General features: G+C 37.2%; 2 protein-coding genes across 9 annotated transcripts in view; one reads left to right on the top strand and one right to left on the bottom strand.

Annotated features, from left to right (window-relative positions):
* Positions 1–26,060, top strand: part of RECQL5 (RecQ like helicase 5) — a 65,935-nt gene that overhangs the window by 18,256 nt on the left and 21,619 nt on the right. The window lies entirely within an intron of this gene.
* SMIM5 (small integral membrane protein 5) lies at positions 703–24,292 on the bottom strand. Of its 3 annotated transcripts, XM_039328132.1 has the most exons (5): positions 23,954–24,292; positions 15,098–15,187; positions 12,536–12,596; positions 4,430–4,586; positions 703–2,983 (listed from the first exon to the last, which is right to left on the bottom strand). In XM_039328132.1, the coding sequence occupies exons 4-5, from the start codon at positions 4,554–4,556 to the stop codon at positions 2,868–2,870; spliced, it is 243 nt and encodes an 80-aa protein (XP_039184066.1). In that variant the 5' UTR covers positions 4,557–4,586; positions 12,536–12,596; positions 15,098–15,187; positions 23,954–24,292; the 3' UTR covers positions 703–2,867. The 3 variants fall into 3 exon arrangements, with proteins under 3 accessions (XP_039184066.1, XP_039184065.1, XP_039184067.1); XM_039328131.1 differs by lacking the exon at positions 12,536–12,596 and having other exon boundaries at positions 23,954–24,289; XM_039328133.1 differs by lacking the exons at positions 12,536–12,596; positions 15,098–15,187.

The following is a 26,060-nucleotide window of genomic DNA, read 5'->3' as shown; positions in this document are numbered from 1 at the left end:
CGTTGTCCATGGGGTCGCGATGGGTCGGACACGACTTCGCAATTAACAACAACAACAACAACATTCTTGAAAAATGGTAGTTTTATCTTTTTGAAGGGGTTCTACCTCTGTTTAGCAAGAAGATGTTTGTTTTATTAATTTTTCATTTAAAGTCATTATAAAATGTCATACATAGGTGCTTCTTGAGCAGGCAATTGTTCTTTATATTCTATGAAGAATATGGCAGTAATTTAGCTTTTGATAAGGAATGAGTTTTATAATTTCCTGTAAAGAGCAATAAATATTTTACAGAGGATTAAAGCCAAAACAGTAATCCTCCCCAAATGATGATGTGAATGATGACAAAAGTACACACTAGACTTTTCTTTTAGAAACAAAGTATTAGTTGTTTTATGTGCCTTCACTGAAGATCTGCGAAACTAGTATTTCAAAAACGGTGCTTATTTTTTTTTTCATTGCAAGGCCTTTCTCAATACAACACATACTTTTGATCCTTTCCTCTCCGCCTGAAATCTCTTAATAGTTTTGTGAGAAAAGTAGATGTGTCCAATAAAAGAGTTGAATATTTTCTCCTGGAAGACTTCCTCCCTAATCCTTAAAAACAGTTATTTGGGTCTACCATTGGTTTCAGCTTCTTTTAATCCAACATTTTTTTCAGTGTAATACTTGGTTTAAATTTATTATAGTATTAATGGAGATTTGGGATATTGTACCATTTTTTTTTCTGTTGCACACTGTCATTGTATTGTTGGAAAAGGGTAATGATTTAGTATGGCATCATTTTGCGTAACTGACTTGTTCTCTCCAGTCTGGCAGCTGTGCAATTATAAAAAAGCAGCCATGTTTGAAATCAAGTTAATCTTTGTGTCTGTGTGGTTGCTGATGCTGTTTTCTTATTCCTGTCATTTGTACAAGGGAGTGACTTCTGAAACAGTGCACACCCAGAATAAATATACTGGAAGCTTTTCATCACTCTTCATAGCATATAGAAATAGAACTTGCTGGCAGATGTTGCTGAAATGCAGTTCCCTGCATCTCTCATCTTTACTTACGTTAATTGAGGTTCTTCCCAATTATAGCTCTAAATGTCTGGGCCCTAGGTTTCTTATCCTTCCACTAAGAAAAACAATTTCAGTTGTACCTTAATGCAGCAACACTGCATGACAACTCGGTTGGATGCTTGATAAATTTGGTTTTGCAGCTTGCCTGGGACTGCAGAAATTTGGAAGAATTAAATATTTGCAGGCACAATATATAACAGGTGCATTGCTCTAAGCTTGAGTCAAAAAGGTATAGAGTTTTAATTGAGGTATGGCATATATATTCAGCATATTTAAAGTGCCGAACCAGAGTAAGGGTTTATTAATCTATTATTAATAAATAATAGATTAATCTGTTATATAATCTATTATTGAAAAGTGTGGATTCATGGGATATTACTAGATATCTATGAGATTTTGTATTGTGATAACAGGTAACCCTATTTCACCTTAAATTCGGAGTCAAACCTCTTTGTGGTAAATGAGTTAGTTAACTTATTACTAAATAGGAATCTTAGCAGTCTTCCTGGGGGTGATGACAGATATAGTCCAATACCTCTAAAGAACAGCAGAGATACTGTTATCCACCACCAACTTTTCTATTTCCACTTACACAAGTCAAGTGCCATTGTTTCTCTCTTGTTCACATGTAACCTCCTTTGAAATCGACTGAAGCAGAAACTGTCTCTTTGGAAAGGGATTTATACTCTGTTGTAAGCTGTAGCTGGGTAGCTCATTCTTGGTTATGTTTTTGCTGTACCATTTAGCATAATGCTGTTGTCCAGCTGTTGCATACATTTCCTGAATTAAACCAACTCTTACAGTACTCTGTCTGATCTCTCTGTGTATAAATTCACCTTGAAACACAGGATCCCAATAAAGGGAGCAAAGGATTAAACTGCAAATCTCAATGAATGGTTGGAAGAATTCCTGTTACCATGCCTCTTCCTTGAGTATAGTCCAAGAGTTGCCTTTTTCCCTCCTTTGGTATATTTTAATTGCCTTAAATATAATATGAACCCATAACAACTATAAATTATTCACAAGAGTATTCATAGAGGACATGTATAAATCTTAAGCCCAACATAAGTTCGAGCGATTCTTTTGTTCCCTCTTTTTGAGTTAAGGATTTGTCATATACAAAGCTTAAACAGAAGACACCAAAACATTAAAAAGGCAGTAATTTGTATAGACAAGAAATAATACAGCATTGTGAGCATTATCGTATCCTTTCGGCTTTCCTTGGGTATACAGCAGCTACAGCATATGTGCTCTCTTTGACAGTTGTTTATTCTTTTATTTAGTAGGGAAGGAAGAATAGAGAACTTGTTGCTGCTTTTCTTTGCTGTCTCTGAACTTGTTTGTCAGCTGTCAAGCCTGCATATTTTCTGAATGAATGACTTGCTTAGCTATTGCGTCTCCGGTTAACTTAGCTTTAAATGGTTGAGCAGACTTCATTCTGCTGAATGCTTACGCATATCTTGATCTCTCTGGGGCTTCCTGAGCTGTTATGTGGAAATGAAATCTGGTGTAACTTTCCTCTGCATGTTTGCCCAGATATTACACTTGGAATTCTGTGGAATTTTAAAAATAGTATTGTCTTGATAGATTGAGAGAGAGAAATATTGCAAGTGGTGCATTTTCAACATATCAAAAGCCTTGTCGTAAAGCAGAGTCCTGTGTTCAGGTTCAATCTCTTTTTCCTTCTTTCTTTCTCTGTCTCTTATTTTATCTCCTCATTTACCATTATGTTCCATGGGTTGGTATGCCATGTTGGAGTCGTTCCAAGTCTTTCCCCAACTTCAGTGTTCTTTTTTAAATTCAGTTTTATAAATCATCTGCAGGCTGAACCTCAATCCTTTTGGCCTTCTCTTTTGGTTTTCCATCGTAAAAGCACCTGCAGCAAAAGCTGCAAGCTATGATCATCATTGAAAGTATCGTAACTGAAAGGTGAAAGAAGACAAAGAATATTGGCTTTGGAAATGGACCAGAAATGAGAACCAGCCCAGCCCACTATGCAGCGAGTAGAGCAGATGTATTCCAGATGTAGCTTTGGAAAGTAATTTCTGAGATAGCTTATAATGCCAACAAAATACTAGTTGGTAAGAATTATTACGTTTGATATTCAAATTATAAATTAGGGCTTAGTGTTTTTAATTGTTGAGCTTCTTGGGCTTAAAGTTGTTGTTATGCTTCCTGCCACATTCAGTGAGGAAATGTGGAAGGAGAGGTAGGTATAGCTGAATGCCTGGTGCAGAAAAAGCCTAAGCAAAGTGTTTGGGTATGTGCACATCCCACCCTTCTCCTTATACATAGACATGAGGAGAATTTTAGTGGATTTAGTTTCACTTCCCACAAATCCTGGGTTTTCCTCTTCTCCGGGCCACTCAGAAGGGGAGGAATAGACTCAACAATTTGCTTAGATTTGTTCAGGCTAGTCTGCCAGCCTCTCCTTTTTACACTTTAACTTATTCTTCAGCTGCTTTTATTTATGGTTATATTCCTAAAAATTAATGGGCCTTAATTAAATGTTCATTTGTTCTGTGAACTCTTTTACTCCTCCTGATCTAGTTTAGAGCTGGTTCAAATATGCACATGTTATTAGAATATTTCAGAAGTAAATATGTTCCATGGAAATATAATCCCAGACATTTCATATTGCTCCACACAATCTGCTTCCTAATGCTTCAAGTATCCCTTCTTTTTACAGTGATAAATGCCCAGTTATAAGTGTGTATACTTTGGTATAATGTTGAGATGTGTATCTTTACAATTAAAGGTAGTCTTCGCTTAGTGGCCACAATTGGGACTGGCAACCTGGTCATTAAGCAAAGCAGTTGCTAAGTGAAACCATTCTAATGATCTTAGTTCAGCTTTCCTTTGCTTTACAAACCAGCGAACATCACAAATGAGAGGTCTGGTGGTAAAGTTACTTTTTTGCTACTGTTGTAACTATTAATAGTCATTAAACAAGGACTATCTATGCTTAGTGTTTATAATCTGGAACAAAAATGATGCTAGGACAGGTTTTAAATCAGAAGCCTTATTCTCATAATTCTTACTTTGTTGATTGACCATGCTGATTTGGAATAAATAGTAGGCATTGTAGCCCTGCATATCTGAAGCCATCCAGTTCAAAAAGCTTGGTTTAAATATTGTATACATGTTACCATATTGAAAAGCTTTGCTGTATTGCACTATACATAAAGACTTAGATTATCCCATTCTAAATTAAAGCATTTAGTTTCTTCTGAACTTTATAGTCTTTAACAAATCAGAAAAGATTTAAATTACAGAATAAGCTTATGAAATAGTACTATTTAGAGCTCCTGTCAAACATGGTAGCTGAACCCAGATCTGTTGCAAGCATCAGGAAGGTGTATACTTACCAATGAATAAGATAATAATAAAAAAACAGACAATCTCCAGTGGGTCAGCTTTGGGTAGTCTCCGGAGTTTAAGCCATAATTTGTAACCAATAGCATTGAGCTCCGTCTGAAACTCTTTGAAGGACATTCTGCTGTTCTCAGTCGACACCTTGCAGCACTGGGGCACAGAGAGGAAGGTAGAAAATGTGTTTTGCTTTAGTGTCAGCTTGGGAATGCCAGGAAAAAGACCTGCCTTTTATTTGAAGCCAGCAAAAAAACAAGATCATTAACAAAACAAGTTTATCCGGGCTGTGCCCTAGGATTTTCAGACAGCTGCTTGGATGAAGGTTCTCCAAAGTTATCGAAACATAAAAATACATTGAAAGCAATCAAATGCTAATTTGCATTTGCCTCATTTTAGAGTTGTAGCACGAGTGTGGCATCTCCTTGTATAGAGCCCAAACAATTAATCATGGGCATATGTGTTTATTTAAAGTATGTGTGTTGTGTCTTCATAGTACATTATCAATGGTTTGTTCTATTGACAGCACGCTGACAGTTAAGGAGGGCTTATAATTCACTTGCTGACTTTTCTTGATCTTCCATTGAGAAAATAATCTGTTAGTGCTCCAGTTACTTCCATCTCAAAGTAAAGCAAGCTTGGAGCAAATCCAGCCTGAAGTGCATCATATTGCCTTTCACATAGTAAATGATGTTCTAAGTTCTACATTCCATTCCACTAAGAAGTATTTGTTTCTGTTCCAGAGTTGTTGGGGTTCTATCTGGTACATTCCAAAACGTCTAGTTTAAGAGTGGCATCACTATTTCATTCTGAATGTTTTGTTCAGTGCTATTTTATAGTATAATTCAGATTAGATATATTCTAAAATATAGCACAGAAATTATGAAGGTGTATATACTACCAGAAAATAATAAGAAAGGGACCACAGAGAAAACATCTGTTACAATTTCATTCTTTTTGACCTAGCTACCAATTTGTTGTGAACTATGTATTGCCTTAAAGCTGTAAAAAATGACAGTGTAATAGCATGTAATATAATTAAAATCTCAGAGAAACTCCTTAACCTAAGGAATTAGACTAGCTTCAATTATAGTATTAGTGACATTTAACTTGGAAATGGATTTTGGCTACAGATGGTGGGGGAGATCAGGCAGTTTGAGAAAATTACCCTATCATTTGGACAGACAGTGCTTCCACTTACCCTCCCCTGGCAACTCAGAACATCATATTTTTTTTACCTTGAAATATAGGCATATTTCTAAGCAAACGGGTAGTTACATGGAAGTCCAGAGATGTAGTTTTGAATAAAGAAAATGCTTGACACCAGTGCTTTCAAATGAGACTCAAGGAAGATTGTTGGATGCTGAAACAGGTGCCCATAAAATAAATTGCCTATAGACATCTCATAACCTACAATTATATTTATGTGAGGTTCTTGTTATGGTATACCTTGTATTGCTTATTTTTTATTTTAAATGATAAATGCATGTGGTTTTATACTCTACGTGTTGGCAGAAATATGGGAATTAAATTCATAAATACCTAAAATCTTTCAAGATTGAATCAGTAATTGCTAGCATTATGTCAAAATAATGCTGATTTTTTTCTTGTATATCTTGTATATCATGAATTAGAGGATTATTATCTAAGCAGTGTGTTAAGGTATTTAATAGCTGAAACAGTAAAGTGATTAATAGGCCAGAACTTACAGTGATAGTTGATTGGTTGAAGAGTATGAGCTCCTGAATGGTACAATCTATGTTATGATTGGTTGCTGGATATAAAAGGGAAGTTTCCCCTTTTCCTGCCTTCTTTCTTCTGCATGCTCTGTATGCTGATCTGTGATTTACCTGATGATTTACCTCACAATATAGTGATGTGCCTGACTATCTTATTTGCTGTAAATATAGATGTTAAATATATTTATTTATATAAAACTACAGCATCTCTGACTCATTTGGACACCTGCTGCGCAATTCCCTGACATGTTATGGGCCCAGAAGCATAAAAAATTCTCTGAAGTAGGGCTCAGAGAAAGGTTGAGGATTATTGGCCTGTAAAGATATCCCAGTGCTATCTGTTACGGGAATGGGAGGAAGATTTCCTTTGGCTCATCTTAATAGGACAAATTATCTCTCATAGAGCCTAAAATTGCAGATGTTTCTGTGGAGGGAAGATTTGTGGACAACTATAAGCAATCCTCCAGCAGATCTCAATGAGGAACAGCAAAAACTAAATGAAAAAGCACTAACCAGCATTCTTTTGTGCTTGGAAGATAGTCAGGTGCCTTACGCAGAATTTTATGTCAGGGAGACGACATGCAGCAAAGTAACTCTCACCAAAAATTTTTAGAGAGCAAGGCTACAGATCACCTCCAGTTCATGAGGAAAACCTTCCACAAATTAGAAGAACAAGGAATGGTGTTTTCAGAAGCGCACAAACTGTATGTTGTGCTGAGCTCCCTTGATGATACATGGGACATATTGGTAGCAAGCGTTGAGTTCATAAATGAGAATGATTTAATTGAGTTATGTAACTGGGAGGCTTTTGGAAGAAGAACAGAAAAGATTAGAAAGAAACAAATGATATTAATATACAGCTCAGTCAAAATGAGCGCATTCCAGAGTGATAACAAAATGTGAGAGAAAGTCTGTTTAGTAAAACGCTGCTTTGCATGTGGATCCACTCAACATTTCCAGAGAAATTGATCAGTAAGAAGATTAGAAGAAACAAACAGGAGAGAAATGGCACAACAACAGAAGAAGGAAGACACACAGGTTTCTGTGGTGAAAGCAAAAAACAAAGACATTAAAGACATTTAGTTGTTGAAGGTGGGGCAAGTGACCATATTGTAATAATGGATCCTTCCTAGACATCCTGATCTAGGAGGACCACAAAACTTTTTTCTAGTCTGGGACCAGTTGCCCAGGAATACGTGAGCCTGGCAAATAGTAATAATTATTTTGCCCAGGAGCAAGGAACAGTATATGTACCATGTATTGGTAAGTCGTTTGATAAGGTTTTGTATGTACCAGATTTAGATCACAATTTGCTGAGTGTGTCTTGCTTAGAGAATGAAGGGTATGACGGAATTTTTGTAAAGGGTACAGCAGAGTCCTAAAGAATAATAGATTGTGTGCACAAGGTTTGAAACTGAAAAATTTATATAATTTGTACCACAAGGAAACTAGTGACAGTGTGCAAACAATAATTTCTAATGAACCAAAGCATAATGAGTGTGCATATTTATTACACAGAAGACTGGGTCATGCAAGCTTTAAAGTATTACAGAAAATGTCTGACTTGGCTGTAGGTTTTAATGTAAAAGATTGTGACAACTATTTGGATTGTGTTATTTGCAAAGAGGCCAAATTGAAAGTATACCATGTCAGCAAAAGAAGTAATAGGAAATCTACTTCCGGTTTTGCGTGGTAGTGACCAGTTGCGGGCTTGCGGATTCTCCACACTCCTGCAGCTAATTTTACCCTACCAGGGGACACTAAATGGGTCTAAGTCACCCCAGAGCAGTGGCAAAGAAAGAGGGGTGCCCCAGTGATTCTGGAACAGTGGTGGCTGTTCTGTTCGACTTGGGGAAAGTCTTCTAATCTGACAGCAGAAAGGCTGGCCGTACTTCATCAACCAGCCCAAGCTACTAGCAACTGAAGTCCAAAAGTACTAACCAGCACAACTGTGAACAGCGTGCTTGAAACTGGGTGAGGAATTCAATGTTCTCTTTTCTATTCTATATTTAATTTCCTGGAAAAGATCCCCAAGAAGCAAAATACCTCTGAAAGGGAAGGAGGGGGATTTCCGCCCCATTCTTATACTAATGGAAGCAGCAAATTAATCTTTCTATGGAGGATCAAAATATATGGAAATGAAATAAATATAAAACCTGAAATATAAAACTTAAATCTGGATAAATCTAAAATTGTTTGAATGGTTAAGACTCTCATTTTAAAGATAATTATTCATTTTGGAAATTGAAAAACAAATAGTTGCTGGAATCTAGTGGTGGATGAAGACTATGACAGCTATAACTTTAATATTAGACTTGGCAAAACCTGGGAAAAGCTAATCTGTATTTGTGACCTTCAAAGCTTTAACAACAAAGAACAGCTGTGACAAAAAAAAGACAATAATCTGGGCTGTAGACAAAGAGAGAATTATAAATTTCAGAAAAAAATTTTTTTTTGAACTATTTGGATTACAAATATCTATTTAATTGGGACTTAAAGCTATTTGCAGAAAAAAGAAAGGAAGAGAAAAACTCAAATTCTTGGCCATCATGGATCAGAGACATGTAGTATCAGGAAAACATAAATACTCCACAGAAGGAGATATATAGTATACTGTAACTAATTCAAACAACGGTGACTTTAAACCACAAAGAAATCCAAAATAACTTTGAAAATATAAATCAATCTATTTCCAAGTTAACTCTACAACAAAAAAATTCCCAGAAAACAACAACAGAGAAGGAGCAGATAAAACAAATAAACAGATATAGAATTGAAAATAGACTTAAAGATGGAACTTAACAAAACAAGGTAACATGATTTAATCCTAGTGGGGAAAAAAATTACAAGAATTGGAAAAATCAACTTATCCCTTAAGACTACAAAATAAATCTGAGGACAAGAAAAGATTGGATAAAATGGACTTAGAGATGTCAGGAACATCGGAGAGAAAGGAAATGATAAGAGAAGCAGAGAGAAAGAAAAAGATTTTCAACAAACATGGAAAGGCAGAAGTCCCGTACAAAGACACTTCACTTGATTTACTTTTTATATCTACATAACATTTACGAACATATGGAAAAACTTTTTGATTCAGCAAAATACATTGATTAAGAAAGATACTGGGCAAAGGAAAAAGACTAAAGTGGAAAATAGACAATGGGACTTAACCAGAGAGAATAATTAAAAAAGAAACATTTGTTTGAATATGATTAAAGAAATAGAAAGGATTTGAAATATATATGTCATTTTAAGAGGGATGAATTCCCTAAATAATATAGTATGCTTGTTTCCCTTTTTTATTCTCTTTCTTAATATGAGTAATATAAAAAAGTTGAAATGACTTAGATAAAGGAAATATTTTAGATATTTAAATGTGATCGAATTTAAGAAAATTATAATGCATAAACTGTTTTGAATAAGAGTTAAAGGACTAGATGACTAGATGTATTAAATGGAATATTTAAAGATTAAACATATTTTAATTATGGTTAAAAAGAATAAGAAATTTTGGAAACAAATATATATTAGCTTAGAAGGGATATATATTTTAAGTAGTACGTTATTTTTATGTTTTTTTACTCTTGCTCTCCTTTTTTTACTGTTTTGTCTATTCCTTAAGAAATGTAAAAGTGTGAGATGGTTCATATGGAAAAAATAGAGTTAAATTTTTAAATGTAATAAATTTTTGAGAATTTATTAATTAATTAATAATTAATTAAGAATACCTAGAATTTGGTGGGAGAAACAAATTAAAATAAGGACTGTAACAGGATTTATTATAAGGCAACCAGCATGATTGGATAGAAAAGAAATATTATATTGATGTGATTATTATTTTTAGGAATATTGGTAAAATTATATATTTAATTGTTATCTATCAAAATAATAAGAACTGTACTAACTCATAGATGATATTTTGGGAAAAGAGGAAATCAACTAAAACCATTATGTGGATTATGGATTATAGAAATCAATTGTTAGTGATTGTTTTACAAATGTAAACCCGAACAACACACTGTTCACCAATTATTAAGTGATTTATGTTTTTAAAAAATCAGTAAAATATATCACACAAAAAAAGAAATGATAGGCATTTTTCAGTTAGTACATGCTGATTTAATTGCCCCTTTATCTCCATCAATGGGATGGGCCAAATTTGCTTTGGTAATTGATGATTTCCCAAAAATATGGGTTTTGTTATTTACTAGAATGCAAAACAGAAGTGTTTCAACAATTTAAGCAGTGGGTAGTATTTGTAGAGAGGAGGTATATTCAAAGGGTATGTCAACTACAAACAGACAGAGGAACAGAGTTCATGTCTAATATGTTTCAGCTGTGGCTGAGAAAGAAAGGCATAATTCATAGAAGAATGAACCCCTACACTTCGGCAGAGAATAGAGTTGCTGAATGCAGGACTGGTGTGTTACATTATTAATTAAACTATTAATGAAACTCCATATTACATGTTATATAAGACAAGCATCCTTGGCACATTTAAGAATCTTTAGCAGCAATGCATGGGTACACATTCCCAAGACAATTAGAAGGAAAGGACAGTCAAAGGCAAGGAAAATGAAATGTATAAGTTATCAATCAGGATCAAAGGCATATAGATTTACAGATGGACCTAAAAATGTTATTATCTCACGGTCTGCAATTTTTTCAGAACATGAGAATTGGGAAAAGGTATGTGCCAGTAGTGAAATTTTAATGCCTCTTAGTCAAAGGTCTCCAATGAATTCACAAAGGCAAGTTAAACAGGAATGCTTTGAGAGTGAGATTCCAGTGAAACAGGAACAGTTTATTCCAAAGAGGTGTAAAAGAGCAAATAAAGGTGTTCATAAAAATTCACAGATGAGGAGGTAAAAGTATGTAACATCTTTTATGAGCCCCAAAATTATCTAGAAGTATTAAATTTATCTCTGGCAGAACAAAAGAAATGGAAAGAGGCTATAGATAAAGAAATGTTGTATATGCAAAAACATAAAGTTTTCATTCCAGTGAGGTTACCAGAGGGAGAAAAAGCTGTTGGGTGAAGAAACTTTTGATGAATGATGAAATACAGTATAAAGCAGGGTTAGTTGCTCAAAGCCTACACGAGTCTGGTTAGGAATTAAAGGAATACTATGTTATTTAAAAGGAACATGGATTTTTGATTACATTTGCAACCATCAAATGAATTTGAATTGAAATGTTCTGTAGACAGTGATTGGTCTAATGATGTACAAAATAGAAAGTCAGTGTCAGGATTTGTCCTAATGTTTGCAAACACACTAGCTGATTGAAAATCTAGAAAACAGGTTTCAATTACAATTTCCACAGCTGAGGCGGAATTCATAGCATTGTCAGAATTGTGTTTAGAGTTAACATGGTCTATACAATTGTTAAAGGATTTGGATATTGAAGTGAAAGGAGCTATAGTAGTATTTGAACATAACACAACATATATACAAATGGCAACAGGTGAGAGAGTAAAAACCACAAGCAAGCTTGATGACATAAAATATTGTAATGTCAGAGAAGCAGTGAAAGAAAATATAATAGACCTAATTTATTGTCCATCAGAAAACAATTTAGCTGATGTCATGATAAAACCATTGAATATACAAAGAAACAAAGATCTTGTGAAACAACTTGATTGAATACTGTCCAGCTATAAATTGGAGATATTTTTGACATGGTGCTATTGTTTGGTCATTTCTGTTTTCTATGCTGTTTTTTGACTGAAACCAAGAAGAAGGAATGAGAATGAAATACAATACTTTAGTTTTATCACTTTAATCTTATATTTTATATTCATATTCTATCAAGAGGTACGATGAGGGACAGGATGGCAAGTGTTTTCTGTGTGGGATGCCCTCCTTTGGTAAAGCCTGCCCCACCTGGCGAGGATCGCTCCCATGCTGCTTCCAAGGGGCTTGTAAAAACCTGATCTATTAGGCAGATCAGTCTAGATAACAAATTGCTGCTTTTTCTCAAAAATAAGTATTAATTGTTGCACTCTGCATGTTTTTCTTTCTTTCTGCAGATGTACAGAATATTTTTTTTTTATTCTGGACATTAGTCATGTTAATGTTACAAGGCTGAGTTGGTTCTGGGAGTTCTTTCTGCATAAAATATCAGTTTGTATCTCTGTTAATTGTCACATAGATTGGTGTTTAGATAAGCAAAGTTAGGAAATGGGATAGCAGGGATCCTAGAAATGCTCTTTATTGTCGTAGGACCTAGTAGCAGAGTCTTGAAAGCCTCTTAAGAGGTTCTCTGTTCCACATATTAATCTTAAACAAAATGAAAACAGAGTTAATTTAGAACTCCATTCCCACACTTTTTATGTTTCCACAGTTGAGCTGCTGTTTCGCCTACCTTAACATTTAATTGGTCCCTTTTCCTTCTCAAGGCTTTCCAAGACCAGGTCTATATCATGCTTAAAGTGAGGTGAAAAAAAATTGGTTAAAAATTAGAATTAGGGTATTTGTTCCATGCATTTGTAATGAGTAATGTCTAAAGAACTACCAGATATTTATGAAACAAAAACAAAAGTTTGATATTTTTTTATGAAGGCACAGTGTAGATGTTACAATAAGAAAGCCATAGCTCGGGCATGAAAAGATATAAAAATGTCAGAGGAAAAATGTGTATATTCAGCATGTGATTTTAATGCATGTTCACTGGAATTAAGCTCTGAAGCTGTTACAGAAGCAAACCATGTGAAATTAAGCTAATGTTGGAATGGCTTTGGCAATTTTGTAAAAGGCAAGGAATCATTTTGTAAAAGGCAAGACAAATTTTGAAACCCCGCAGGCGGAGAGAAAACCGTTCATGAAAATTTTTTAAAAGCTCAATTGATTATGAAGGTATCATACTCCCACTGTTTATAGGCCAACAAGAGTGGTTGGAGGTAGTCCTCGGCTTACGATCACAGTTGGGTGCAAAATTTCAGTTGCTAAGCAAGGTGTCTTGTTAAGTGAGTCGCACCCCATTTTACGACTTTTTGCACAGTTGTTAAGTGAATCACTGCAGGTGTTAAGTGAATTATGCAGTCATTAAGCAAAATCTGGTCTTCCCACATTGACCTTGCTTGTTGTAAGTTGGCTGGGAAGGTTGCAGTTAGTGATCATATGACCCCATGATGGTGCAACTGTGATAAATACATGCCAATTGCCAAGTGCCCAAATATTGATCACATGATCACAGGCATGCTGCAATGGTTGTGTGAAAACCAGTCATAAGTCATTTTTTTTCAATGCCATTATAACTTCGAACAGTCACTAAACAAACAGTTGTAAGTCAAAGACTACCTATATTTCTAGCATTCCCAAGCATACCTTCAAATGTGAAATGTCAATTTTAGGTCAAAAGCTAACTTAAGGATTTGAATTGGGAAAAATCTAATCAAGTTTTTAGGATTTAGCGTGAGAAAGTAAAAAATGTATCCTTGCAAGGCTTAGGAAAAATTTGGGGCATATGATAAATAATGTTGGCTTGTGGAATTGCAGGTAAAGGAGACTTATTTTTTCCTAAATTTTATATATTGATATTTTTAGATGTAGACTTCCTTTGCAAAGCCTATTTTTATATGTAGATTTCCATTGCAGTACCTATTAAGCAATGAAAAAATGCTAGACTAACACAGTGAACTGCATATAAAGCATATTCTGGAACTAGATAATTTAATAACAAGTTGGGAATTCTGCATTAGATTTCCTTTTATAAATTATGGTTGGGAATTTGGAGAACTCTCATTCTCCACTTAGATGCAGCTTTTAAAGCCAAAATTATGAATTTATTTGCTTATTCCAAGCAAAATACATAATAAGCACTATTATGCACTATTGTGTACCATTTCATTAAAAAACAATTCTCCATAGAAAAATCCAGCCACTTTAAAACAAGCTGTTCTTAAGCTAGATCAGGGGTTCTCAACCTTGGTAACTTTAAGACTTGTGGACTTCAACTCCCAGAATTCCTCAGCCAGCTTTGCTGGCTGAGGAATTCTGGGAATTGAAGTCCACAAGTCTTAAAGTTGCCAAGGTTGAGAACCCCTGAGCTAGATTTATTTTCTTTGAATGCCATTTTCCTCAGTGAAATGCAATAACAGGTCAGCTCATACGAATATTCATTACAGTGTAAAGCAGTCTTAATATTTTGCTTACATAATGGTAAGCTATAGTAATGTTTTTAAACTTGTTTTTCCTGTATGCTTTCCTGTCAGGTGGTAATGAATTGCAGACAGATATGTAGGTATCCTCAACCTTTAGGTTGCTTCTCTCTGAACCCTGATGATGGAGCAGACATCTTTCTCCAGAATATGTCTATAGAAGGAAGTCATTCTTCAGAAGTTCACTATCCTTGACAGCAGCTTATTGATCCTAAGACTCCACTAAGTGAAATACACTGTTTTGTGCAGAGCCCCCTCACCAACTTAATGTCGGCATCTGCTCTACCTTTGTTTCATAGAGGCACTACTGGTTTGAGTGGGCAGTCCTATAGGTGTCCAGGTGCCAAGTCATAAAAGGCTTTATAGGTTGAAAACAATGTCCTAAATAGTACCTGAAAACCAATAGGCAACCAAGGCAAGGTCTGGAAAACCAAGTGTTGTATATTATCACATTTAGGAGGCCAGAAGTTATGAGTCACTGTATTTTGAACTAATTGTAATTTCTGAATAGCCTCTAAACACTGTCCCAAATGGAGTACCTTACAGTAGTCTAACTGGGTAGTGATGAGGTAGTGAGTTACTGTACTGTAGCCAGGTTCTTCTGTCCCAGGCTCAGGGCATAGCTGGCACACAAGACCTTCTGGCAATAGCTTCCATCTGCTGTTCTAGCAGGAGCTGCAAATCCACAAGGATCCTGAGTGGTGAGCCTGTTCTCTGCCAAGTATTGCTTGCCCATTAAGAAGGCAACAACAGTAACTCTGACTTACTTGGGTTCAGCTTCAGTGTGCTCACTCCCAAAAACACCTTGATTGCCTCCAGACACCAGGCAAGAATGACAACAGCATCTCCCTCGTGACCTGGGGTGGTGATATACAGTTGGTTATCATGAGAGCTCAGGCATTCCTTTCTTTATGACCATTTGTTCAGTGACCATTCAGGACTTACCGTAGCACTCTATGGTTGTGGAAGTGAGGGGGCTGATATAAAGGCTTGAGTGTAGTTCAGGTTGCTGGTTATCACCTTTAAAACTATATAGCAGTGGTTCTCAACCTTTTTAATGCCTCAACCCCCCAACCGGTCATAAGCCGAGGACTAAACCGGTCGTAAGTCAAGAACTAAACCGGTCGTAAGTCGAGGATTTTCCTGCCCGGGAGCGCCGCACATGCGTGGTGCCGCCCCCTGCGCCAGCCGAGGCGTAGATGGCAAGCAGCAGAGATGGAGCAGGCCGACCACCGGCTGGGCCACCAGCTGGCCCAGCCCAAGGGAGGTAAGGCACCCGCCGGAAAAGGGGAAAAAATGGCGGACAGCCTGGCGACCCCATGAAATGGTCGATCGACCCCAAATGGGGTCGCGACCCATAGGTTGAGAACTGCTACTATATAGCATGGGACCTGGTTATTTGTGGGGTTGTCTTTTCCTAAGATTGTCCATCTGTCTCACTAGATCAAATTGGATGGCCATGCATCAGATCCCTTCTCTGAAATCTTGCCATCTCCAAATTCCATCATTGCACATTTTTTTTCATATGTTTGTTGGATAATATCAAGTAAAGAATAACATCTTCTACTCTCCTCCACTTTCTGAAGGAGAAAATTGGTGTCAAGTAATAAATTTAATGCAAGGACCATGGTTGACATGGTTTGCTCTTCCAGCAGAAGTTGGGGCAGTTAAACTGCTCCATCATTATTATTACTGTATCTTTTTGAAAGATGTACAATTTGTTTTTGTAAAGCAGTGGTTCTCAACCTGTGGGTCGGGACCCCATTTGGGGTCGAACGACCATTTCACGGGGGTCGCCAAACAACGCAATCCGCCATTTTTTCCCCTTTTCCTTAGCTGTGCTACTCCCTTTTATTCTATTGGCTTTTGAAAGCCAATAGAATAGACTCTCTTGAATAGAGTCTAATTCTATTGGCTTTCAAAAGCCAATAGGAATTGTCCAGGCTGTCTCTGCCCTGCTGAGCCCGCCAAAAGTCCCATTCTGCAAACGGTGCTGCAAGTTGTCTGCAGCGAAGGCGAGCTGTCTGGAAGTTTCCACCCCTCCCTGCTGAGCAACTACTAAAAATGTAAGTAAAAGAGGGCCAGGGATGGGAGGTGGGAGGCCGGCGGGTGCAGGGAGGGTTGCTGGCATGCGTGGGGCCCGGTGAGTGCCTTACCTCCCTTGGGCTGGGCCAGCTGGTGGCCCAGCCGGTGGTCGGCCTGTGCCATCTCTGCCGCTTGCCAGCTACGCCTCGGCTGGCGCAGGGGGGGACACCACGCATGTGTGGCGCTCCCGGGCAGGGAAAGTCCTTGACTTACGACCGGTTGGGTAGTCCTTGACTTACGACCGGTTGGGTAGTCCTCGACATACGACCGGTTGGGCTTGCGGCATTAAAAAGGTTGAGAACCACTGTTGTAAAGTATTATCCAAATTCCTTCGTTAGGAATAAAGGTACCAATAACAATATGATTTTGTTAATGCAGCCACTTATTTTAATCCAGATGTTCTCTACTGTTCTTTCACTTAGATTGCTGCTCTGATGCAGTTATTTTTTCATACACAGGGCAACGCCTCCCATTTTATTACTACAGGTAATCCCCGAGTTATGAGCATTCACTTAATGCTCATTCAAAGTTACATAATGAGCGCCCCCTAGTGCTTACGAGCAAGTCCCGAAGTTATGAATATTGCAGCACCACGGCATTTGTTCGCACTTATGAGTGACATTCACCCTGGTTATTCCCTCCTTCCCCACCCCCGCCCCGGGTCTCCCTAGGCACCAAGCCTTCAACCCTGTGAAGATCAAGATCCTTTGATTTTGTGGCTGCTCCAGGCCTTTGGTGCATTTGCAGAGAATGGAGGCCTAAAGTAATGCAAGATCACGTGAGATCAGTGGGGCAAGATCTCATGCAACTGAACTCGCCTGATCTCATGGTACTTTAGGCCTCTGTTCTCTGCAGCAGAATGGAACCAAAGATGGGGGGTGCTTCCATGTGCCTCCCGATGCTGGATCGGGGCTCTGAAGGTCTTTTCCAGGCCGTTCCTGCCCAAATTTGAGGCTGGGGGACACTTCTGTGCCCCCTGCCTATGGCCCGATCTGGGCTTCGGGGGCCTTTTCCAGCCCCGATCGGGCCGCAAGGGCTGCAGAAGCGTCCCCTGGCCTGAGTTATGGGGGGGGGGCGGCAGCCTGGAAAAGGCCCCCAGAGCCTGGATTGGGCCACGGGGGGCACGGAAGTGTTCTCCAGCCTTAGGTCTAGGCAGCAGCAGGAACCGCAGCAGAGAAGAGACGGATCTTTTCCAGGTGAGTCTGGCGTGGCAGGAAGGGAGGGGGAAGCATGTGGTATCTTAGTGGGTTGGGGAGGCCTTGGAGGCCTGTTCCATCACTAGGCCCTCTATGGCCTTCCCCACCCTGAGATGCCTCATGTTTGCTTAACATGTGTTTTAACGAGCAAGGGAATAATCTCGTTTGAGGTACGAATCTCTACGAGTTTTTAAGTTATGAGTGTAATGGGCAGGCTCCATTACACTTGTAACTCGAGGACTACCTGTATGGGAAAAATCTTCAACCTATAGCATGAGAAGAATATGACTGAAGTTCTTGTTAAGGAGACTATAATAATTGTAATGATAAGCATAGTACATTTATAGCCATCTGTGAATTAGGACACCAATACTTATACTGTCTTTGTGTTCGTTGAAAAAAAGTATAGTTGGTTAGTTATACTTTTCCCAGTTCTATCCAAATACCAGAAGGTCGTGAATAGAATAATTCTCCTTCACATTGAATGCAATATTTTGAGAGCACTGATTAGAACAAGTAACTAATTTGGCACTTTTAAAAATTCGAAGCTTTAGCTTTGGCATTTTTTGCCTGCCTGCCAAATGGCAATTGCTGTATGTGACCTGTGAAATACGAATGGGCAGGAGAAGAAATTTTTCAAAAGACTGAATGATCTGGATAATTGAATGATTTAGATAATTATAGTGATTTCTTCAACCAAAATAAAGCTATGTAGTTTACCACGTTTCATTACTGTCCAATCTGGATTTTATTTAGCTGTATTGTTCGCTGGATGTTCAGTCTGGCATTTGGCTGCCTTTGCCAGCAAAATATGCATATGCATCCACTACATGGGGGAAAATAGTTTCTTTAGGAGAATGATCCCATCAAAGGCTCTTATATGAGTGTGTGTGTGTTTGCTTATTTGTTTGTTTGTTTATTGGCTTATAATTTTATCCCCACAACTAGCAATAGAATGTGATACAGAATTGATTTTCTCACATTTTCCTTCGCTCTGCATTTTTTTCTAACTTGCAGAAAGACACGGAGATTGCTAGCTGAACTCTCTGAGAACTGCAATCCCCTCTCATTGAACTGAGTAGCTGGCATGTGGGATGAAGCATGGGGTTTTTTTTTTCTATTATATTCCACAAAAAAGGCAAGTTTTTCATTCAGACATATATACATTCCTTTTCTGTGCTGCCAAAAATCTAAAGAGAGAGGAAACTGATTAGGGGAAGATGAGTGTCTTTCTCTAAGCCACAGAATTAGTGGCTCCTGGTGACATTCTTTTATTAAAACTGCCAGTTGCTTATACTAAACAATTGGATGTGGGAAATGCATTGTTCATTTCCTCGCCTTATGTGCAGGAGCCCAATATGGTTTGACTAGCTTAAAAGAGCCTTTCTTAAATGTACTATTTTGAACAAAGCTTGTCTGTTGTAGGGAGTGGTTTGAGAATGGGCCCCGTTTGGGAAAATAAGGAAAGCTCTTTTAATTAGCAAAAATTTGTACAATATTTTTGTATCTGTTTTTGTATGCACATATTCCAGAATGCCTTAAATAACTTGCCTCAAGAAGCAGCACTGGATAACAAATCAGCAGGCTGTGATCATCTGCATACATTCAGATATTTGCTGGGGTGTTTCTACTATGGCCTGAGAGTGCTTTACCCATTGTTTTAAAGCACGGGTGTCAAACTGCCAGCCCACAGGCCGGCTGCATCATATGGAGGCCCTGCCCACCCCAGCTCCACAATGCAAAAAAAGTCATGATACATCGTGACACGTCACACGATGCGGCGAGTTTGACACCTGTGTTTTAAAGTGCTGTCTCTTAAAGTGAGTACAATGATACAGATATTCAAGAAGTGGCCAGTGTTATTTTCACAAAAGGGATCAAGTCCAAATACTTAGAGAAATAAAGGACAATACGTTTTTGTATTAATGTTTCATCTAGATATTGTTCAAAGTTTTTGTAAAGTGAATGATACTTTGCTAGCCTGTTGCTGTGCCTAGCCCTGGTAAAAGCTATTTGGTAGTTGTGTTTAAGAGCAGCAATTTAAAATGTGGGGACTCCAGCTTGTTGGCAGAAGAATTCTGAGAGTTGAAGTCCACGTATCTTAAAAGTTGCTAAGGCTGAAAAATACTACTTTAGAAGACTAAGAGGCCTCTTTACTACATGACAGCTGGCAATGCAAGCAAGGGCTTTTAGGTTGAGACATGTGTTTTAAATTGCATGTTTCCTTCTAACTGCTGCACACATTTCTGGCCAAATGTTGAATTCTTTTCTTTTCTTTTCTTTTGGTCACAGAATGTTGGACTGTTTTTCCTCCATCTTTTAGCCTTCTCTGGAATCTTTTTTATTTAGCCTTCCTTCCATTCTCTGTTTTCAGCTAACAGCAGCAAGAGGTCTTGCAAGAGAAAGACAGTAGTATTTTTCCTACTTAATTAAAAAAATAATAGTAATTTAATTGTCACCTCCTCTTTGCTGAATGTTCTAAATGTATCGCATAACAGATTACAAAAAAGAAAGAAAGATCACCCTAAGATCAGCTGGATCTACACTGAACCTGAATTTGTATCAAAGGTTTAAGGTGAATTAGGGAATTCTGGAAAAGGTCCTACTGTGGAGTATTTAGCTTGAGGCTTCTTTTCATCAAGACTGTAGACTTCTTTGAAACATTATGCTGTATTGTCACCCAGAAGTGATTGTAGAGCCATTACACTAGTAATAGTTTGACCTAATTAGCTTCATGTACAAAGGGGAAAAAGGGTTAATTTTTATCTCCACCAAAAGTAACTGAAGTATTTCAGTAAGGCAAATCCTTACTGAAGCAAACCTGCTTTCTGATGTGTTTGAGCAAATTGTCCGACTTTAAGCATAGAGACCTTATATGGTTAAAATGAGCCTCTTTACAATGTCTGAGTCCTGTAACAGTATTATTTAATTATTTCTTATGTTGTCACATACCTTATGACCAAGAGTCAGAAGGTTTGAGACTATGAGTTATCCCATATTTCACAGTTAACTAAACTGGAATCAAGGGTAATAATAGAGTTTTAAACCTCTGATTTATTGCCTATGTTGTTGCATATTTAGAAAAAGCTAATACAAAAAATAGTGTTGTGTTTTGGAAGCCTATATCGCCAACGCTCAGAATGAGAAAAACTTTAGTTTTCAGTCCTAGATTGTTATGGAAAAACAATTAACAACTGGAAAATTTATCCAGAAAAATGTAGAAGCAATAATGGCAAGAAATTTAAATGACTGATCTGTGCAGATGGAATTATTTATTATTTTGTACCCCACTTTCTTATTTTTGCAAATAATTCAAGATGGCAAATATATCCAGCATACCTTCCTCCTCGTATTTTCCTCACAAATTCAAATTTAGCTGACAGAAAAGGATTTCTAGGGACAAAATTGACTCACAGAAATCTGTCTAAAGATTAAGATATTCCTCAAAAGATTTTTCCATTGACCTCTTTCCTTTTGGAAGTGAAAGGAATATTAACTAGAAACACGGACTTTTCTTCCTGTGGGAGCTTGCCATTGAAATGTTTTGTATGATGCAAAAACAGGTTTTGTAGGCCTAATAAATTTCTCAGATTTTAAAGTTTAGGTTGTTCCAATTCTACTATATTAGTTTAACTTTGCCTTTATTATATTTATCATTAACAACTTTAAATGGAGGAATGATATATAATATAAATATAGTATATTTATATTATGTATAATATATTGAATTATATATAATTTAAATAACATAAAGGACTGCTTCACAATCCAGTTGAACCTTGCACATCTCAATTTTGGTTTTTGTTCTGTATTGTTCCTAACTAAATGTAGTCTGACAACTGTTGCCTCTGTTTTTATAGACTTCTGGATCTGTTTGTTTTGTTTGAGGCTGCTGTTACAGACTATCTTGAAACTACAGCTAATGCCAAATTCCTAAGAAGGCCTTTTTTTAAAAAAAAATTCTGTCGTTTAGCTGCCTGGGCCTCTCATTTTTTAAAATTAATTTCCCTATAACACTTTAGATTGTGGAGAAAATTACTATTTCTCAAGTAAATTTTGAAAATAAGTTTTGGAAGTCCTCAAACTAGGATTCAGATTATGTATAGTTAATCTTCTGCCATAGCTGACTATTAATTTTCTAAACAATAACTGCTGTGTAGGTACTTAAAATCTATAATTGTACTAGTTATTGGTATTAGCTGGAAGCTGATATTATGTGCTGGTGAAGTCAGGCTTGGATATAACCTGAAAGAAAATATCAAATTGTACCTCAATGTTCCTTTATAAAAGAACATTTTTCTTTCCTTTACACCAGGGGTGTCAAACTGCCGGCCCACAGGCCGGGCACGTCACACGGAAGCCACGCCTACCCCATTGGCGGCAATGGCAAAACTGTTCCGATACATTGCGCAACGTCAAATGATGTCGCAAGTTTGATATGTCTGCTTTAGACAAGTCTCCTCAATTTTCTCACAATTTGTTTTCTTGGGCAAAAGCTCTTCAGATTCAAAACTCTCTTTAAATCTTTTAAAGATGATAACCTGTTTCGGTTAAAATAATTATATATGTTATAGTATCTTGAAGGGTAACAAATATATTGGAACATTTGCTTTTATATGTATTTATTTAGAAAATGTATATGCTGCCAACTACATTGATGCCTTTGGCCAACTTACAGGATGCAATAATAACATACTAACCACATTTATTACAAACAAAATATAAAATAAGCTTCAAAAACTGTATTTTTTAAAAGATTTAGAAATCTTTTACATGAAGAAATGTAGTATATATATGTATAACCCTAAAAATAGGAATAAGAAAAAAATCAATTTATAGTATTAGATCAAGCCAATCAATGCATGTTTGGCCTCTTTCAAATACAGATCTTCCATAGTGAATAGTAAAATTAACTTTTAGGTGATGTTAGGTGAGTACCCAGGTTTATTTGTTAGCACAGGGTAAATGTGAGAACAGCCATATTTTTTATTATACACTAGTCTGTGTCAAGATTTCTTTAGGTCAAATTTACTGTGGAATTTATCAGAGCTTTGGGCTGGTTTTATTTTGAAGCTTTTCGGAGGAATCTTCTTACAGGTTATCCACGATGTTTGGAATGTCATCCTACAGGTTTCTGGGAGCTACCCTTTTAATGCTTTGGGGTTTTTTCTTACACAGAAATTTGCCAATCCAGAAAGGTTAGCAACAGGAGTATTGGCAGATGAGTATCGGCAAATATGACATGCTTTTGAATATGCAGATAGGCAAAACATTAATATTGCTGATCATTTTGGAACTGAATTTCTTCCTTATTGTACCTCCATGAGGTAGCCCATTGTGACTATGTCACTAATTGATTCAGTTACTTTTTTTCAAATACCTGCATTACTCAAACACCACACTAACCTGGCCAGTGCTTCCTAATAAATAAGCTCAGATTTCCATTAAAACTCCAGTCTGTTCTGAAATTATACTCTGCTTGGCTATGCACACTTCATAAGATATTTGAAAGAAGGGTTTCCGTCCTCAAGCAAGCACAGCGTCTCTGCTATTTGCTAGAGCAGTCCTAACCTGAGAAAAAGGTGTCACTGTTCTAAAGAATATTACTAAATGTAATGCAATATGAGCAGCTGAAACATTTTCCTTCACGTTGTCTACACAACGGTAATAATAAATTACACATCAACATAAATTGACATAGAACTCCTTGATAAAACTGACTTTGTTAAAAGCTATCTTCCCTTCTGTCGCTGCTGGAGAGTGAAGTGAAAACACACAAATTTTGATATTATTCTCCTACTTGTTACAATGACAATTTCAGTGAGTCAAATTTCAGTGGCTGTGCAACAGTAATAGAGTTCTCTTCTTGAAGACAAAGATTTCACCCTCTCAGGGGAAAAAAGTGCTACAATAAGGATTGGCAACTCCCAAAGTGTTCCTTCAACATCTATAGTTGATTTTCTGAAAGTGCCATATAAAGCGAGACTGGGAAATTCCTGAAAATATTTTCCAAAATTCTTGTTCGTAGTAGTAGTTCGTTTATTTAGAATAATGCCTACATTTCAAACCAGCAAGGAATATATGTTCCTTTATCTTGCATAAACAACTGTGGGTGCTCAAGTAGTAGTTGCTATTTTTCCTATTTAAGTTCTGGGTGCTGAGTTTCTAAGGAATAAGAATACAAGTCAACATGCAGAAACTGATCTGTTAGCATACTTTTCCTACAGCGCACAACTTTGCCAGCCTAGCAAAAAGCTTTTATCTCCCCACCCAGCACTCCCCTGCCCCGGTGTGTCCTTTCTACACACTTTCCTCTGGCAAGCTCCGTTTACAAATACTTACTATATAACTGTAAGTTGAACAGATCGGTCTTCCTCTGTGATTCTACTTGAGAAGAACTTTTCTCCAGCGGTGTTGAAGAACTTTCTGTTTTCTCTGTCCTTTTTTTTTTCTGTCATTGTCCTTTCATACCAGCTCCCATTGCATTTTTGATTCTCAACGCGTATCTCCTTCCTCTGTTTCTCTTATCCCTGTTACTGACAGCCAGCTGCTTTCTCTGCCTGCGTGTGCATGCGTGCATGCGTGCTGGCACTCTCTCTTTTTGTTGTTAGTAGTCCTGGAGATGTAAAGTTTCATATTACATGCTCACCGAGAAGGTGGGGGGGGGGGGACAACAACCGGAGTCTCACTATTGCCACAAGGTTCCCCAAATCAAGAGTTGTTGCAACTTTTTGTTGCAACTCCTGATTGCATCTGAGAAATTTCTTCAGCTCTTTTCTCTCACTGTCTGGGCAACTCTTGAGTTCTTTTCCACACCACTGGAGACTGCTAATTTTGTGACTGATGTTAGAAAAAGAATGACTTGCCCTTAGTAAAATCAACAGAATTGAAGAGATAACTGAAAGGCTCTTCCTCTACAGCAGGATACAAGAACATCTTTGCAGGCTTTTTTTTTTCCTGTGAAATACCCCATGAAAAAGAATCAAAAGACCCAATTTATGCAATGAGAGAGAGAGAGAGAGAGAGAGAGAGAAAGAGAGATTGATTCTGATTCCTTGTATTCTGAGTGTCTTCTTCTTCTTCTTCTTCTTCTTCTTCTTCTTCTTCTTCTTCTTCTTATTCTTCTTCTTCTTCTTCTTCTTCTTCTTCTTCTTCTTCTTCTTCTTCTTCTTCTTCTTCTTCTTCTTCTTATTCTTCTTCTTCTTCTTCTTCTTCTTCTTCTTCTTCTTCTTCTTCTTCTTCTTCTTCTCCTCCTCCTCCTCCTCCTCCTCCTCCTCCTCCTCCTTCTCCTCCCTCCTCCCTCCTCCCTGCTTCCCATCCCCTGCCTGAATCTAACACTTTGTAGAGAGTTTGCTGCCCTAAGGTCATGAATAAAGTATTCCAAAGAAAACCGCTCTGACTATTCTAAGACAGACCATCAGCCCCTTCTAGCCAAGAAACCAACTGGCAACTCCGGGCAGTTCTTGTAACTCTGCCAGAGATTGACCTTTTGAATTGAATCTGTAACTCCATTGCCTCCACCACTAATTAAAAACATTGCCTGCATTTTTATTAGCTGGTATCATTTTAAAGGTGAGAATATGGCTTTAGTTGTACATACTGAGTTCTTCTCTGTTATCTTGGAAGCCCTGTGGGAGTGCTAATAATTAAAAAACAAAGTTGTTCTCCTGGCTGTAACCAAATTATATTTTGTTTTTTGTTTTTTTCTTTTCTGGAGAGAGAAAAAAAAAATGGGACTGCCAAAGACTCTTAGCATTTCCAGCTGGGTAATGTTAGCAATTGCTAGGAGGGCATGAAGAAAAAAATTCAACCGGATAATCTTTCATTGGTTGTGAAAAGAGGCTTTCTTTTAGCCCAAGAACAGTGTGAGTCAGTGTCACTTTGCAGATCTGATAAGGGTAGCTTTGTAGCATTTTTTTCTCTTACACAGCCTAACTTTTTATATTCGGGGATTTCAAACCAACTGAGTATCTGATACAGATACAGCTTTCTCAACCTGGTGGGTACTATGTCGTCCTGTGTTAGCACAAACAGGTGTTTGTTTTATCTGTACATTTGCTGAAATAGTCCTGACTCTTGGAAAGTTTTACTCCCTCCTCCTTAGAATTCAGTAGAGAAATGCCTCAAAAGGCATTTTTTTTAAAATGCCACAAAAATGCTCTGCTACCATGGTTCATATCTTTCCAACATAAGCCTGTCTTCAAATGGAAGATGTTTTTGATTTTCATATTATTTGGAACGAAAAGTGCCAGTGCTTAGAAATATTGCAGGTGAACTCCTAGGATATTGTGCCTATCATAAGAAATATAAGAACTTATCAGTTCTAGCAGAAATGACAAACTGGTGTTCTTCTTTTACTACATTTCTTAATGGACATGCTGTGTAATAAACATGAGGCTACAAAAGAATATTTTAAATCAGTGCATTGATAAAATGAACCCTACATTTT

The sequence above is a fragment of the Crotalus tigris genome, unplaced genomic scaffold (genome assembly GCF_016545835.1).
Source record: "Crotalus tigris isolate CLP2741 ecotype Arizona unplaced genomic scaffold, ASM1654583v1 scf7180000024370.6872682, whole genome shotgun sequence".
Classification (NCBI taxonomy): domain Eukaryota; kingdom Metazoa; phylum Chordata; class Lepidosauria; order Squamata; family Viperidae; genus Crotalus; species Crotalus tigris.
This window is presented reverse-complemented; position numbering and strand designations above follow the sequence as displayed.